Source organism: Lonchura striata, chromosome 1 (assembly GCF_046129695.1).
Source record: "Lonchura striata isolate bLonStr1 chromosome 1, bLonStr1.mat, whole genome shotgun sequence".
Taxonomy (NCBI): Eukaryota; Metazoa; Chordata; class Aves; order Passeriformes; family Estrildidae; genus Lonchura; species Lonchura striata.
The window spans coordinates 45,881,786-45,899,460 of NC_134603.1; the positions used below are offsets into that span (position 1 = coordinate 45,881,786).

Here is a 17,675-nt window from a genome sequence, read left to right on the forward strand (position 1 = left end):
ATCTCTTCTGTCAATTTTTTGCCTATGCATCTGCATGAGTAGGAGGCTTAAATCAATATTTACAGAGTCTGCTTTCATGCTTTATATATGTAGCTATATCAAGATCAATGGTTGTGCATTTTATAAGAAACTTATTCAAGGGGAAGTGTTCATCTGATCAGCAATATTTGCTTTTTTAATGATAGGGGGATGCTTTGAGCACAGTTGTATAAGGAATGTGCTTTGGAGAAACTGTCAAATATGCTGGCCATTTTGTGACTTGAAAATTGTGTTTAACTGTGGAGAAAAGTGGCCACCACAAGCTTTGAGCTTCCCTGGAGCAGCAAGTGTGCTGCCTGCATGCCAATGGGACAGTGCCATGAAATTAAGTTGTGTTTCGAGACACAGGAGATGACAGTGTTGGAGATGCTGTACCAGCTAATGGAAGGCTGTAAGCAGGATACAAGATACATAAGATGTTATTCTGGCTGCACTAGTGAAAGAGTCAAAAAAAAAAAAAAAAAAAAAAAAAAAAAGGGGAAAAAGGTCCCCATCTGTAAAAATGGAAGGCATGTTAGCTGTTCCTAAAGCGTGTTTTTTGGTGACTTGTGAGAAAATTAGGAATCTCAGTCTGGGTCTTAGTAGGGAAGTCTCCTTGCAGTGGAAGCTACTGAACTCATGCTGGTTGTCCCTGCTGTTGGCAGCCTGGGTGGTGAAGAGTTGCTCTTGCCCCAGAGGTGAGCTCCTGACCAGCTCACCAAGACATGGTGACAGCCACAAGAGAAAGCTTGCTCTGCCAGTGGTGCACTTGCTGCCTGGATGGGCTGCTAGGCTGTTGATGTGATATTACCTCAAAACAGTAGACTCCTGTACCAATTTCAGTGGAAAAACAAGACTAATGGCCAAATTTCTATACTCTGTGTCTTTCACTAATTGTGAAAAATAGCAGTTTGCTTCTCCATCCTCCTGGCTTCACCATCTTTTTCATATAACTCACTGACTTTTACTTATGGCTTCTTGTCTCTAATTTCTTAATGAAGCAGACAATTATATTTTATTTTATCCTGTGTGATCTGCTTTTCATCATTTATTCTTGTTTCCCTCCACTCTGTTTCCACTCCAGGCAAAAATTATTTCCAGTGAAGAAGGGCTGGATGTGTGTCATTCCAGCGCTATTGTAAGTGACCCTACAGATTTGCTTGCATATCCCATTTTCTCACCTAGATGCATGCGAGGAAGGTCATATGGGGCCTGTCCCCATACCCCATCCCCACATCAGTGGCCGGGAGCAGATGTCTGTAGAAGAGAACACAAATAGATAGGTGATGCTTTTCATGTGGGTGTTATAAAGATGTTTGCCACTTCTCCTTCTGAGGTGTGACATGTCAGAAGCAAATTAATCATTAAAAAGCAGATATTAACAGAGTCACTTTGGGCTTGTGGGATGTATGGACCCCTTTACATTTTCCTCTCAAACTGTTTTGATGGGAACGTTGATTACAGACAAGGTAAACTTGTTTGTACTTCATTCATTAATAACTAACTATAAACTGCCCTGCCTCCCCTCCCCACAGGCAAGGCACTTGAGGAGATGCCAGGCAATTAAAGTACTTAAGACAGTAATTACAGTCAAATATACAACAAAAATAAAATCACTGCACATGATTTTTTTTATGCTTGGTTTTGTTCTATGCTTTTATTAAACCACAATTCCTGCCTCGCGATTGAACAGGAATCTCTCAACTGGTAATACCAAAGTGTTTGACAAGCTTTCTTTGGTTCATCTGGGTATTTAGCAAACTCTTTGATCATCTTCCTACTGAATTCATCACAGCTCAGATTCCTGCTTTTTAGATGTATCTTACTATATAAAGCTGGTGTACCTCTGAGCCTTAGCACCCATCAGTAGGGAGGTGATACCAATGCTATCTTGAAACTCTTCCTTTCTTACTTTTCTTGCTGGTTTTCTTACTGTACACGTAAGCATCTAGTTGTAGTCATGCTTGGGAGGGGAAGGCTGAATTAGGCTGAGGTTTTCAGTTGACTTCAGATATTTGAATTGAACATAATGCATTTTAAACTCCAGAAATAAGTGTCCATAGGTTTGATTTGTGAACCTATTTACTGACTTAGCATCCTGCAGTAGAAAGTTGTGTGTATGTCAGCTCAGTATTTTTAAGTGAAATTCTAAGGGACCTCAATATTCCAGATAAAGTACACTTTAAAAAGACAGAAACTTAGCTGTAATGAGATCCAGCTGGTGTGCATAAACCTTTCACATTGTGTTACATAGTTAAGTTGGTAAGTAATGTATGGGGAAAAGTTCTGGTGGCTTATTCTTTGTACTAGAGTTTTACGAGGCTGTATAAATGCTGTAAGTATTTAATGGGGGAATTGCAGGATTAAAAGCAAACAGCTGATGATGTATGGTACAGAAGTGTCATAGAGCAAATGTGTGGTAGTATTCTTTCAGTAAATATTAAATAATGGAAACTTGACAGTGTTAACTTATGTTAAAATAGCTCTCATAAGAACAATTTCTAATTGATTTGTTTGATTAATGTGACTATTGCAGATGTAGGTACTTTTATGCTGGATGGCATCAGAGTGTAGATTCTCTCTGAGTAATGTTTTGACTGGTCTTTTTATTCAGTAAAATCTACATTGCTGTGGTATTCAAAGCAGAGGACAGGCTCATGGGCTCCTTACCATAACTTAACAACCTGTTCTCCTTTTAACAAACTGTAATTACAGAAACATAAACTACATCTTCATTTACTTCAATGGTAAGAGCATGGGAGAAGAATTCTCCCATGGGGAGAATGGGAAGGCATTCTTTTGTGCCACCATCAATTTACTTGCCTACCCTGCAGTTATTTCATAAACATCCTAGAAAGCTCCTGAAATACCGAATGTGGAATGTGCCAAAAGTGGTTAAAATGCAAAACTTTGTCCTCTGACAGACAAGCCCTGGCAAATCTTAGCTTGATGTTTCTGCCCTCGGCTGCCCTCCTCCTTTGTGGAAGGCTTTTGCTCCCTTGTGGAGTCAGCAAAAGGAGCCATGTGCCTGCACTTCAGCAGCTACAACAAACCTCGGTCAAGGGATTAGTATTTTTTGGGTGCTGTCACTGTCACTGGTAAATTGAGTTGCCACATTTATTCTGTGAACTGGAACAGAGGAGGCAGGGGCATGTAGTCTGTTTTGCCAGCTCTGCTATGGGGTTGGTAGCCCTGGGGAGAGGAGTGCTTAAAAAAGAGTTGTCCAAAATTGCACAGCTATTTGCTGCATGATGATGTCTGAGCCCTCAGCTATCCTCATTTAAAGGGAATGGTCAGGGAGGTATCATAACATATTTGAAGCTTAGGTAGCTGCTCTTATGAAGAGTAGAATTTACAATAATGGCCACTTTTAATAATGAACTGATCTATTTGAGATGGCTCAATGTCCACTAAACAGTTAAAATGACAACCTAATTTTAAGATGCTGTTACCAATATAGGTATATTGACCTCAAGCTCTTCAGAGGGATATTGTGAAGTGATTTTTCCATACCAAAGGTATGTTATGCTTAGGCACCCTTCTACAAAAGGGAAGCTGAATTTCAAACTAGAAATAAATCTTCACTTTCTTAAGATTTATTCAATGAAAGGTGAAAGGAACATTCAGAACATGAGTGAATAATAAAAATCTTCTGGTTATGTGGGTTTGTATGTTCTTGTAAATCAGTCAGCAAGTTCCCAGTCATGACAACCACGTACCACACTCTGGCATTGCAGCCACCACAAAACTCAAGAGAGGGATGTAATCAACCCCTAATAAAAGTGGTGAACCAAACAAACAGCATTAAAAAAACCAAGGTGCTGTCTTTCTCATTTCTGACTTAATTTTTTGTAGGCTGTCAGTATGCTGACAGACTCTTTAAACCTTCCCCCCTTTCCTCTGTGGGTCTCCACCTTGCCTCTTTCTGCTTGGTAAAAAAGCAAGCAAAAATTGCATATGGGACTTTGTGCAGGGAAAATGGGCTGAAGATCTTTAGTAGCTTATACATAAGGACTTTACATGGCTCAATGTTTGGTGATCCTTGTATTTAAGTAAATGCTCATGTAAAATATGGAAAAGAAATAGGTTAAAAGTCAAAGCAGTGATAATGAGTGCTCCTCTGTTTTTCTCACTGCTCTGGGGGCTGAAGTGTCACTGCTCCTAATGAAGCCAGCATGAGGAGTTGGGCTGTCCTGCTGGGCATCAGCCCTGACTCAGGATTTCCAGCAAGGGTGAGCTCTGGGCATGGGCACCATGTCACCCGTGGTTAAAAAATGGGTGGGTTAAAAAATGAGAATAAAAGAAGCATTGCTGCTCAACAGCCCTGGATCACTTGGCAGGGCTGTGCTTCTTGCCGGCTTCTCCCTGTGTGCAGGACCTGTGAACAGCCAGCTGAGCTGCCGAAGCACTGGGAGCAGTGGCTGAAGGTGCTGCTAGGGATGACTGCATACCCAGCACCTTGTGTGCTTCTCCTGTGTGAACTGGCCTCACTGGACGAGACATGATCTTGCTTCAACTTTGGAATGGCTGATCCCAGTGCTCTGCCAGCCTCTAGTCAAAAGCTGGCCTGAACTCTTTGGCTTGAGATCTGGTGGGATCACAGTGCAGTGGGAATAAGAGGCGCTTTGTTCTCCATCGTAGATACACTGTGATTAAACTTGGTAGTCATGAGGCCAGATTTACTGCTGTGCTCTCCCTGATCTCCATTGCATAACAGCACAAACACCCAGAGAGAGCGAGCAAATTTGATCCGTGTTTCCTAAGGATTGTGAAATTCTCCTTCTGTACAAATGTGCTGGCTGAATTTAAAGCGTGATTTATAAAAAGAGCCTTTCGTCTTAGAGTAAATGTGATTGCCCTTTCTGTAGGGCTGCAAGATAAATGTTCTTAGTCTTCAAGGGAACTTTTTTTGGCATGCTATCTTTAACATGGTTTTGGCTCATCTTCCCTGCTGCACACTTTACTAACTTAAAGCTATTTAACTGAGATGCAAAAGAAAAATATTGTTTCTTCAGCATTTGTACTTGATGATGGTATACAAGAAACTCAGAGTAAGGCAGGCATTTGTTTTGGACTGTTCAGAGGCTTTTAAAAATCCTCCAAAGTCTGCTGTGGTTCTTAATTTTGGGCCAGTTTCCTCTGATTGCCATTGCAAGTAGACTTTCTCTTGCTAATCTCTTGCCTGAAATACTCTTTGTTCATAAAAGCAAGTCTCTTTCTGTTGTAATCAGGGCTAGGAATTCAGCTGCAGGGTCACTCTTTGTGCTGTAGAGTTCACTGACCATGTTTTGCTTCTGGCAGTCCTAGCTTTGGCCCCTTTACACAGATCAATGCCAGGCTAACCCCATTTATTGCTACTACTGAATCAAAACTCTGCTTCTCCTATTTAATTTAGCTCAAAATAGATGTAATGCAAACAAGCGTCAGCTTGGAAAAAGGGGGAGAAGAAAAAACCATACTCAGATGTTTTTTTTTAATTATATCTACACTAAATGGTGCCAGCCTACAAGTGGGAAGAATTATTTGGCATTGCATCATTAGAAGCTTTCTAAAAATCAATCATCATCATTGATTCTAATTTGCATATGAGTATTAGAGTTTGTCTGCTTATCTTCCATTCCTTTGTTGTGTTTAAAACCATTTATAATGTAACTACTACTGCTTAAGCTCACCCATGCATTCACATTTCTCCTGGTTTCTTAGTCCTAGATGAACCTCCTGGCTTGCTTCACTGTGCCCTCACAAGGTGAATCTCCATCCTTACTACTGGAATCTACAGTGTCAGCATCATAGAAACTTCCAGACTTGCTTCTGGTCAAGTGAGGCTGCTGTTGGCAGGAGTGTGTTATTCTTGGTGAAGCTACTTGATGCTGAGCACTTTCTAAGACTCATCACTGTGAGATGGGTTAAGAGGTTTTGTTGAAGCAAGGGTGTGGCAGACAAGACACCTGTGGCTACCAAACCCTACGAGTCTGATATAATTTTTTTTCTGTGTCTGAGGCACACCTCAGTGTGAGAAAGTGTTGAGCACCTCAGGACTTAGTTGAATTTTAGAGGACAAGACCTTCATGGCATGGTTTAGCACCCAGCCATCTTTCCTGGCCAGGGCTGGAGTTAGGAATTCCACTTGCCACACCTCATTCCATGCTGCTTTTCAAATATGTGGAATAAGGCACACACAAACCCTCACCCCTTGTTGATTTCTGTGCTGAAGTTCTGTTCGTTGTGCAAGGCAGTGTGGGTGGAAATCATGAGGTTTGTTTTTCCTGCTGAAAAACAAAATCTAACCGTTCATCCTTCCACTCTAGCCCCTTTCCCCACAGATAAACCTTTCCCCATGCTATTTCCTTTTGGTTCTTCAAGTCTAAGATGGTGTTCATGAGAAACCAAGTGACTAGTTCACTGTGTTTGTAATGGGATGGAAGATGGCTGAGACAATCTACAACTTTAGGATTGTTACTGATTATGCTCTAGTGGGTGATCACTGCAAGACTCCTGAAAAAAACTGTTTGTTTCAAATATTCCTTTATTTCTGACATTACAAATCTTCTGTTCTTGAAGCCAGGCTTCTTAAATATTTTTTATGGAGAAGAGACCTATGAACTGAAATGTTTGACATTTGGAGGGAGTTTGCTTTAGTTTTGTTTTTTTTCTCCCCACTCTTAGCAATTTAATGCCTTCTCCTTCTTCTGTCTGCTCTTTCCTTTTCCTTGCAGGGGTTTATTGTTTATTGTAATTTGGTGTCTCTGTTGCACTCTATCCTTGCCCTTTTCAGGAACGTTAGTGCTTCAGCCTCTGCTTTTCTCCTTTCCACACCAGGGAGAAAGCTGATGGTTTCCTCCACTGCTCCTGAGTGGAGGCAAGCATGAAGTGAGACCTAAGCTGTAAGGCCTTCTTGATGTTTCCCTCAAATTTACCTGGTCCAGACAAAATCCTTTGTAGTTATCTCCCATACTTTATCTGAGATTGGTTTTTTAAAGACTCTGGAAGTGTTGCCATATACAATTGTCCCTGTACCTGTCAACCTTTCCTCTTGTGAATGTTTCTTCCATTTTTCAGGTCCCTATTGGAATGTGGTAGGTTTCTTGCATATGGTTTTAAAAAATTATTTCATCATAGTTGGCTTTCTGTACCTGACATCTTTCATACTTTTGATACTCGAAACTGTTCTTTTAATGATTTTTTTTAAATCTTTTTTGTCCCCAACCTTGTAGTCTTTCTCCTTCTTTGAAGTTGTTTTTTCTGTATTGCAGAAGATAGGTTCAAAACTCTGTTTGGGCCTAGAAAGGCCCCTGAGCAGCATGGTCTTACTGGTTATTACCACTCAAGATATTCAGTGAGTCTCTTTCCTCTAGCTTTGTTTAAATGAAGTCTTCCCCTGCTTCCTTACAAACCCAACAAAAGGTTTCTTCAAGTATTATTCGGAATGAGGGTAAGTTCATCTAAAGCTTACTGCCTCAACAGCAGTTTAAGTGAGCTGAGCTGAGCTGAGCCTTCTGGCCGCTGCCAGCTTCTCCGAGAGCCCTATTACAGGGCAGCCTGACAAAAGAGACATTTATTTCATAGCCAAATGCCTGTTGCCCCTTGGTGGCTGGTCCAGCTGTGGTCCAGCTAGAGAAAGTGAGATAGGAATTTCTCTTTGATGGCTTTTACTGCTTCTTTAAACATTTTCGGGTCCTTTTGTTGCCCAACCACTGGTGCTTTGTGTTTTAGTAATGACCAGAAAAGTATTACCACAGACTTAGAAGCAGGCTATGCCATCCAAAGGAGTGCATATTGTATAATGTATATTATAATGTATGTATGTATAATGTAGATTTCATCCACTCTTCTGAATTTGTATGCATGGTCTGACTTGGTGTTGGATCAAGTAAAAGACTTTTAATATAAAATTAAGAGTTTGCTGAGCTATTTAGCAGAGACTGTCCACAACTAAATAGTGGATTGGTGCTTCATGAGGTTGGCAGAGGCAATGATGGCTGCTGTTAGCATATAGCACAGTGTTGTATAGATTCAGGGTTAATCACTCCTGTGGGTAAAAAATGCTAAAATTTTGGCAGCTAACAAAGCTGCCAAATGGCTTTTTTTATCATATAAGCTACAAGGACTACTTGGGGAAATCCCTACAGGTCTGAAAACAATAACCAGAATTGTATTTCTTAGCCATGGATCTTAGAATATCTTTTACATATAATGGAATCAAATGAACCAAATCTAAACTATGCTTTGTTCATGTGCCATATGGTCATTGTCTTGCCAAGCTCTCTTTTTGCCTGCCAGAGCAGACTCCTGTGTTCTCCTTTCCTTGAATCCTGCCCTTCACACTAACAAACCAGAATTGCTGCTTGACCCGCATAGGGAATGGTGGGCATCTGACTTTGTCCGTTCCTCCCTGAATACACTTCCAGCATTTTAGAAAACTCCAAACACATGGAAAGAGGCAAAGTGAAATAAAAGACCTTCATGTGATACTGCATTGAAGGAGCCTTTTTAATTTACTCACAGTTGTATTTAGCTTAGTTTGGGACTTCAGCATCTTCCTGCCAGCTACCCAAAAACATACCTGCTTCTCTAAGGGATGTAAAATCCAAAGGTGGGCAGATTTTGGAGTGGGATGGGGGTAGGGAAGTGTCTGGGTCACCGATGGATTTGAGTGCAGTTTTCATGAGCCACATGCATAGCCCATTCCCAGAGCTCTGGGGAGAGATTCCCATTGCTGTGTGCTGCTTCATGCAAATTTTTAGCAGGGGGCTGTTTCCTGTCCCCATACAGGGACATCTTTGTGGTGTTATGCTGCCTGTCCCAAGGTATTAAGTAACCCACAGGTATTTTGAAATAGTTAATCATAGTACGATTTCTCTCGCGATAATGTTTGGCTTTTTTCATTCCCCTGCTTGTTATGAAATCTGTAGGCTGATAATTTTAATGGGAGTTACAAGAGGAGAGGAAAAATTCCCAGCTAGCCCTGGAAATGCATGGGAGAGGCGGAACCATGCTCCCTATTGCAGTCCATCTTGACAAGAACTTCCAAAAAGCCTCAGTAAGTGCAACTCTTACCCTTTCCTTGCACTCCTCTCCCTCTTGGTAGTCTCTGTCCTTCTAGTGGGGTTTTGATAAATTATCATTTTGGTGAGACTGGGACATTGCTTTGCTAAGTTCAACTTCAGAGACTTGTTGGAAGGGGAATAGATGAGAAAGAAAGAAAGAAAACTGAGTGACACAGGGGTCCTGCAGGTCAGGGTTTTTTGTTTGGTGTTTCATTGATCCTAGAGTTAGGAATGTATAATTTAATATTACAATTTCACGCCTTCTTTCTAATTCTCTACAAGACTGAGCTGTGACTTTCGAAATTGTGGTTCTGTTTACATCTTTATCATGAATTAGATATTTACAAATGTGTGGCTTCAAAGCACTTTCATGCCTTTTTCCTGCAGTCAGGTTATAGATGAAGCTGTCTGTTTTACTGGCTACTGCCTTAATTACCAAATGGACTCAATGTCTTCAAAATTGCAATTCCAGCTGGAAATATTTTATTACTGGCTGCTTCAAGAAACATCTGGTGAGTGCTTAGAGCTCTTGTGTCTTACAACATATCAAAGAAGTGGTTTTATCAGATACTTCTGTTTTGTCCCTTACCTTTTTCCTCTTCATATGGCCAGGATACCTAATAAAGACTTTCTTGTATTTTTCTTAAGCATCGTAAAGGTGATTCTAGATACAAAATTCTTCAGATAGTCCACAAGTGGGGGTGTTTTATTGTTTTCATGTTCAGTCTGAAGTAGATATCTTCTCTAGATGGGTCAGTGTTATTTCTTTCCCCTCCTAGGCAGATTAATAAGCCAAATTTAAAAGTGCAAAGGAAAGCAGGCAGCTGGCTGATTCAAAGGGAGAGGCTATGTTTTTCATCACCACCCTTTCAAAGCCTCTCTGAATCAAAAGAACCATTGGATTGCGAAGGCAAGACCTATGCCACACCAGAAGCTCCCAGTTCAGCAATTTTCCCAGGGTAAAATTATAACTCGTGTTTCCTCAGCACAGGCTGTAACTGGCAGCGTTCCTTCTACTTCTAAGGGTGAAATTGCTGGGGGGAGAACAGACATCTAATGTGCCTCTGGAAGTTTTACAATGGGTGTTAGCCTCCCTTTGTGGAAAGGTAGATGTTCTTCTGGAGCATACCCAAGGGCAGGTGCTATTCAAACTGGAGTGTAAACTGACTTCAAATAATGCAGTACAGGCTTTCTGTTCAGTTTGTGAGTCAAATCTAAGGAAGATAAACCCATTTCTCAAATTCTGACAATTCATGACAATCTTCCAGTTATCCCACTGAAGTCTACACTTTTATGAGTCTTTGAAATCTTCAGATACAACTGCAATTCAGTACATTAATCTTTATTCATGTACCGCTGATAGGATCTTACCTTGCAAACAAAACAGATTTTAACAATGTTTGTTTTTTAGTGTTACTTCTCACCAGAAGATTATTGGACAGATTACAAGTTTGGTCCAAGAAGAACGTAACCACTTGGTTTCTTTCCCACTCAAATCTTGACACCATTTGTAAGGATTTGTTTGACTTTGCATTCAAATCTACCAGCATAGTTCTGGCAGAGAGAAATCCTTTCCTTCTAAACTCAGGAGGGAGTGTTTGTTGTTGTTTTTTCCTTATCCATATATGAAGACTTGCAAAATATGTGTAGAGTGCCTGCTAGAAGTGGATAAAAGGCAACAGCACTTGAGTGAAAAGTCTGACTAAAAATTACATTTTTAATAAATCTCAATCTACAAGTAATCTGCTTGTGAACAGTTGAAAGATAGATTCCAGTGTTCAGAGTTCTCCTGTTCCTTCCCATAGCTGTTCCTGGCCAAACCCCATGTATGTGTGGTGAAGATGGCTGTCACATTCCTGCCTTCACTGGTGCAGGAGATGAGCTGGCAGATGCTGCATCCCTCACAGAGGCAGTGGGAGCTGATGACTTCTCTGTGCTGGGCTATTCGCTGGGACTGGGGAGAGCTGACTGAGTGGCTGCCTCTTTCAGGGAGGAGGTGTAGACTCTGAATGGAGCCCCAGAGCATTTAGATATGCTATCTGCAAAGTAGCTGGCATGCCAAACCTCTTGCAGCAGGGATGAAGTGGTCCAAGATAGTTGGATCTATGCTTCTCACTGGAATGAGTGAAGCCTTGTATGGTGGGGAAGTAATCTGTCATCTCTGCCCTTTGCAAAAGGTGAAACTCCCTTTGTGTGTGCTTGCTTTCCTATAAAGTACAAGTAAATTCACATTTTCTCTGCTACCTGAGGTTTGATAGAGGTACAAGAAGAAAAGCAACCTATTTTCCAGGTTTAAAGGAAAGTAAATGAAACTGTCCTCAGGGCAGCAGAAGCAAAGACTTTAGTATCAAGCTGTAGTGTTGTGGGCAGGGCTGCCAGGCTGCTGAAGGCTCTTCAGACCTGGAAGCCTTTCCCAGGGACTACTCAGCTTTTAATAGTGTGTCCTTTTTTTTTTTTTTTTTTTTTTTTAATTTTTTTAAAGTGTCCACAATGACTGCAGTCATTCTGTGTTCAGATGAGGGAGCACTTTGTGCTTACTGGCTTGTTTCTGCAGTATCTGATGGGATACTTGTCTTCTCTTGCAAGTGAGAATAAAGAAGAATACTTTTAACTGGTTATGTCCAGCTCAGGCTGGGGAGTTACACTTTAATTTGGTCACTCCTAACTTGGTTTCATTGCTGATTTGAGTAGATGCTGGTGCAGAACAGACAAGCCCTTGGTGGAGCAAGTGGCCTGAAATGCCAGCTGTGCAGTCTGCCTATCTGGGTATCATAGGATACCCTTAGCAGTGTCATGGCAAGTCTGTTACCTTTGGTCCCATGTCCTCCTGCATCTAAACACTGTGTCCTCCAGCATGGTTAGGGGATGTTTTTGCCTGCTGCATCCTGGGGTGAACACCCTGTCATTACAGTGTCAGGTGGGCAGTGGTGTGCTGTGCACTAACTGGGAGCAGCTTTCAAATCCGGTTTTGCTTGTAAATGAAATGGACGCTTTTGCTGAGTGAGAATTGAATCGGCACCTCTAAAGGCTGTAGAAGTTCTCCTTCCATCGTGAAAGACAATGTGTTTGTGTTTGGGTGTAGTGAATCTGGGCTGGACCTCCAAGTTTCATTTGTTTGTGTTTTTTTTAATAATACAGTAGGTTGGATGTATTCCAAAGATCCTGCTTGTGTTAGGGGCTTCAGTCCTTCAGTCAGATTCTGTGCTGGCCATGTTTGCCACTTGCTTGACCCAAGCACAGCAAGTGTGCACATCATCCACCCCCAGCAGAAGGGTTGTGCCTGACCCAAGGAAGAAATGGGGAGGCAGTGCAGGAGAAAAGGGATGTAATAAATTACAACATTTGGGCTGACCTCAGCACTACTCACCCAGACAAGCAAGGGGCTGAGTTAATCTTCTGTGAAGAGTGCACTCTTATAAATTATTTTGAGGGAGGCATTAAACTTTTGTCTGCAGTTTTGAGTCTTAGGGAGGTTTTCAGATAACTTTATAAGCACTTAAGAAGATACATCCTGTCTCTGTAAACTTCGCCAGGATTTTGGACTCGCCTTTACTGCTGTACTGGTGTGAGCACAGGCCCTCATTTGACCTCTGCCATTTTCCATGAATTATTTTTCTTCACTTGAAGATTTTTCTTAAGGGCTCAATGACAAGTTTCTGATGAAAGTGTGGTTAGAGCTGTTCTGCTCAAGCTAGTTGTGTGCTATAGACTTGGCTCCTGGGCTCTGGAATTATCAAGGTTCCTCCAAGCTCTTGTCCAAGGGTGGTTTTTAGCTGTCCTGCATCTCCAGGTAGACAACTTTCTACATTCAGCACAAATACCTCTCTTCCTTCAGCCCCTTGCCTTGCATTTGGTTCTCTGCACCTGTGTCATTTATTCTAGGTCCTGGTGAGCTCTGAAATCCCAGCAAGGCTCATTTTACCAAGAGAATGCCACCACATCTCTCCAGTGCTTGCAGCACTTAGCGTGCGTACATGCTCTGCTGTGCCAGCATCTCAAGGAGGAGAAGGCTGAAAGCAGCCAGAATCTGGGATGTGCTGCAAGGGACCCTTGTCTTGAGGGGCCAGATCAGCGCTCCACTCCAGGGCCGGTGACTCTGGGACAAGGAGAATGTACCAGTTAAAATTGTCCCCTCAGGTAAGTGCTCCAGTCACCACTGCTGCACCACTCTGGTGTGACCAGAGGTGCTTTATCTCCTGTTAGGCTTGATCTGCATTTGGACTATTTCAGGATACAGAGAGGACAGCCCAATGCTGTTCCTGACACCTTCAGGAAAGAGTTTCAGCTAAGGTTTTTGTTTCATGATGAACTATACTCGACACTCTGGCTATGAGGGACCCTTCTGTGTATCTCTGTCCCCTCTCTCAGGTGGCCTTGTGACACCCACCTTTCTAAAACGCATTGCTGCATGTATTTCTGCAAATAATACTGAGTGCCCCAAGCATGGCACTTGTGGTGTGAGGAGTGAGCAGCTGCTTGGCATAGTAGATCTTCTGCAGTTCGGTGGCTCAGCATATCCAAAAAACCTTCCTGCTTCTCAAGCTCCCCATTGTGTTTGACAGTCTTGCATATGATAATTTGACCTTCTGTTGTATATTGACAGATATTCAGGGTTTAAAGTGAAGCTTTAGAGATTTAGAATAATAAATCTAGTACTACTACTGAGTCTCAGAGGACCTGGTGTCTTAGCTTACTGTGGCATTGAATTGCAGCTGATTGTGTTTTGGGTCTGTTTTTCATGTGATGCTCAAACACAATTGTTCTGGAGTTCTGCCTTATAAACGTAATTCCTAATGTTCAGAGTCAGCAATCCTAAACCTTGCAGCTATGAGAGAAAGGGCAGTTGTATTATATTGATGAAAGGCAAAACATGACAGTGCAACTGGCATATTTTTGCTGGGAAAACAATGGGCTATTTTTTTGTTTTGCAGACCCAGTGGCAGCAGTAAAGCCTATCCATGTCCTCAGGGAGCTACCGACCATTGGTGTCAGGGTGAAGAAGCAGAAGAAAAGGATGGATGTGCTTACATGCAAAGACTTTTTGACAAAGTTTTGAGCAATTTCTTTGTGCTTCTGGGCTCTTCAGAATGAAGGTGAAGAGAAAGCACCATGATGGCATGCACACCTTGAGATCAAAATGCAGTTTGCATGCTCTGTGTGGTGCACATGGTCATCTTTGACCACCTTACAGGGCTCTGTCTGAGGGGCCAGCACAGTTTGGTGTCATCTGTGGATGCTGAGTACCAGAGCTACAGCTAGAGAATGGTGCAAGGACATCACTAGCCCATAGAGGTACCCAGAGGGGCATTTTCCCCTTTCAGCAGGATAAGCTGCTGAGTTTCTTGGACACGTAGCTTTGTATCTCTGCCTGCTTGCTACACCTTCCAGATGTGATGTTTGTACTATACTGATATTGTTTATGTTGAATAAATGCTTTCTCCAGCCTCTTTGTTGTGGCAACTCTTTTTGCTGAATTCAAAAAAGTGGGGGGGTACTTGTCTAAGCATTGTGGTGAGACCTGATCATGATTATTTTTTTTAATCTTTAATGAAATGTTTGTTTTGAAAAAGTGCATCTTCAAAATGGGGACAATTGTGGAGGAGCAAATCCAAGAGCAGTCCTAATGTTCCTGGTTTGGATGAGGTTCTTGAGCTGCACTTTCCCCCATCCCACAAGCACCCCGGAGCATCAGCCTGCTGTTTATTTTAGTGCAGGCAGACAGATGTCCCTGACACTTGAGTGACTTCTGCGCTGTACTGGAGAAGGGATTTGATGCTAACTTCTGAAGTTTGTTTGCTTTTAGATTCATTCCCCATACAGTGGGATATGTGTGTTCAGACTCTTGTGCTGGAGGTGGCTGATGTGGATGTGTTAACTGCTGTTTCCAGTTGTTCCTGAGCACCAAGCTTTTGTGAGGAGAAACATCTGTCTCATGTCTCTCTGTTGTGAAAAAAAGATAATGAACACAGACTGATTCGATACTTTAGAATAAACTATTGCATGATTATTTGTTCTAATGTCTAGAACATATAAGACAAGCTTGCCCTCACCTCACCCAAAAAATCCAAGGGTGTTAGAAATGTGTAACTGAGTTTCTCAGCAGTAATAATTGCTGGGGCTTTGACAGGGAATATATATGCTACTGAGTAGCATCTGCACTTCTGGTTGAGCTGCGCTGGCTTACAGGGAAGACATTGGCTAAAATAATTCCAGCCAGCAGTGTCTTGACCTGCAAACTAAAATGATCCTCACAGTCCAGTGAGTCAAGCTGACAGTTTGTACTTGAATGCCAGTCCTTCTGTGCCTAAGCTTGGCTTGTCTTGTAGTGGCATGGTTTTTGTCAAGGTTTCTGTCTTAAGAAGGGAACCAGGATGACTTTACTCAAGACCACAGAGTGTAAATAACACTTAGGACACCTGTGCTAATATTTTGAGAGGAGGATTAAGCCTTCCATCTCTGTGATTTTTGTATACTTAGCACATTGTAATGACTCATGTTCTTCAGATACCTCCTATTCCTTCCACTTGCTACCAGAACACTGACATGGTTCCTATTTTATTGTTGTTTGGTAATCAGTTGCACGAGTGCACATCTCAGCCCGGCAGCTACTGTGTTTTTTTTTAAACCTAGTTATAAAGGCTTATTCTTTAGCAATGTTTTTGAGTGGAGTTGAGGAGAAGATGGTATAGAAGAAAAGGCAGGGACAGGAGAAGGGATTTGTAAGCTCTTCTCCATGATACTTGGCCCCTAGGTAGGAAGGCTTCTTAAATTATATGGATTTTTGTGAATCCCAGGAGGAGCAGTTAAGGCAGGGCTGCTTTTGCTTTTTTTGAGCCTACAGGAGGGCTTGCCTAGAGCAGAAAATGTGAAGCAGGTTCAGATATACTGTAAAAACTTGTGCCTATGAGCTGCTTGTTGTGGAAAGACTCCTTCAAATATCAACAAGGAAGTGGAGGAGCCCCAAACTACTCTAAGAGCAGTGCTTTTGTGTGCTAATTCAAAACGGAAAAGTTTTAGACGACCTAATTGCCTTTAGCCCGCCTAGCACATAGATTTTGGCACTTTTGATAACATAATTTCAGTCATACACTCATTCTGAGTGAAAGCAGCAACTAATTTTTATGAAAAGTTGTTGGAGGCAGGAGGGAATCATCTGGATATTAATAATGATTAATGCTTTACAGGGTATTTGAAGTATTTTAGTTCATGGAACTGTTATAAAACTGTATTTTCTGTTCTTATTTTTGGGGGTTTTTTAGGTCAATAGTAAAATGTTTGAGGAGGAAAGCTATGAGGGGTCAGACTGTTGACAGGTCAGGAGGGTGACTGCCCATCCAGCCAGTGCAAGTGGTGGGCATGCTCTGTGCCCCACTCATGAGCAAAGCTGATGCAGTTCCCAAGGCAGACACAACCTCTATGATCTCCTGTGGGAATAACTATGGCTGAGCTCTGAACCATCCTGTGTTCATGTCTCACCTGCCTGATACCAAGAAAGGCTTCTGAAGAGCTTTTTGATTAGTTTTGTTGTCATCTGTTCCAGATAGCTTGCTGGAGCCAGTTGAGTTTAGTTTCTTTCTCTCCACCTGTAATTCTTGCTAAGGAATTGTGTTTGTAATCACATTAGGTGGTGGAAGCTTAGCTCACCAGCAGTGCCTTGTTTTAATTACTTTTTACCAAAGCTTGTTCACTTCCATGTTTGCAATAATCCAATGCAACCCATGTATTTCTTCAGAGACTGTTTGCCCTGGTGTTATCCTTTCCATGGCTGAACAATACAGTGATTTAACTAATGCAGTTATATAACTCTGATCTGTTAAATGCTGTACCCAGTGAATGGTGATCTTCTGTACTCTGACAGTGCAATTGAGTTGTGCCACATTAAAAAAAAAAGGGGGGGATTTTTTAACAACCTGCTCCTCTGAATCACATTTTTGCTTTACTTTCGCTGAGGCAACTGCAATAGAAATACAATTTTCTAATTTCAAAGTGCCTCCAAAATGCTACTGAACTGTTTTTATGCAGGGAAATGTGCTATGTGGGCTGAGCAAGATTAGCATTATTGTGCTTAATATCAGCCACTGAGAAGAAGGACTTTGTTTCATGAGACACATAAACACAGGTAACTTGAAGAGGAAATCTTGAAAAAGAGGAGGGTGAAATAAAAGAGTAAAAGGTTTTACTATAAAGCATTTTTATTTCTTGGGAGTTTTAGTAGGTAAACTGTGTAAATGGCAGCTTGGTTATGAATTGGGTTTGGAAACTGGTTCCCTTTTCTTATGCTTTGTGGGTTCTTTTGCCTTTTAAAATGCCCACGGTCCTCCAACCTATCTCCCATCCTGGCAGTGATGTTTATACCACACATTCTTCTACTGTTTTGTGCAGCCAGTACTATCACAGCTATGCTGAATGAGGTTCCTGCCTAACTACAATATTAACCCTGCAAATCTGTTCATTTTCTCTGGAGCAGCCCCAGGCAGGGCATACAGGAGAATGTGTCCAATTGAAAAACTGTGACAGACTCGGTGGTGCTGCACTGTGCTAAATTGCAAGAGAGCTATGTTTTTTCTGCCAGAGAGGATCCTATGAAGGGACATGCTGGTGTCCGTCTTG

At 41.8% G+C, this 17,675-nt stretch overlaps 1 protein-coding gene across 6 annotated transcripts in view; it reads left to right on the forward strand.

Annotated features, from left to right (window-relative positions):
• KCTD1 (potassium channel tetramerization domain containing 1) overlaps positions 1–17,675 on the forward strand; it is a 100,330-nt gene that overhangs the window by 46,622 nt on the left and 36,033 nt on the right. Inside the window, exon 1 of one of the 6 annotated variants that reach the window (XM_021551599.3) lies at positions 13,927–14,158. The exons of the other annotated variants lie outside the window; for them this stretch is intronic. Coding sequence (XP_021407274.2) covers positions 14,153–14,158 — 6 coding nt within the window. The 5' untranslated portion in view covers positions 13,927–14,152. Of the gene's footprint in view, positions 1–13,926; positions 14,159–17,675 lie in introns of those variants that run through there. 6 annotated transcript variants of the gene reach the window in all.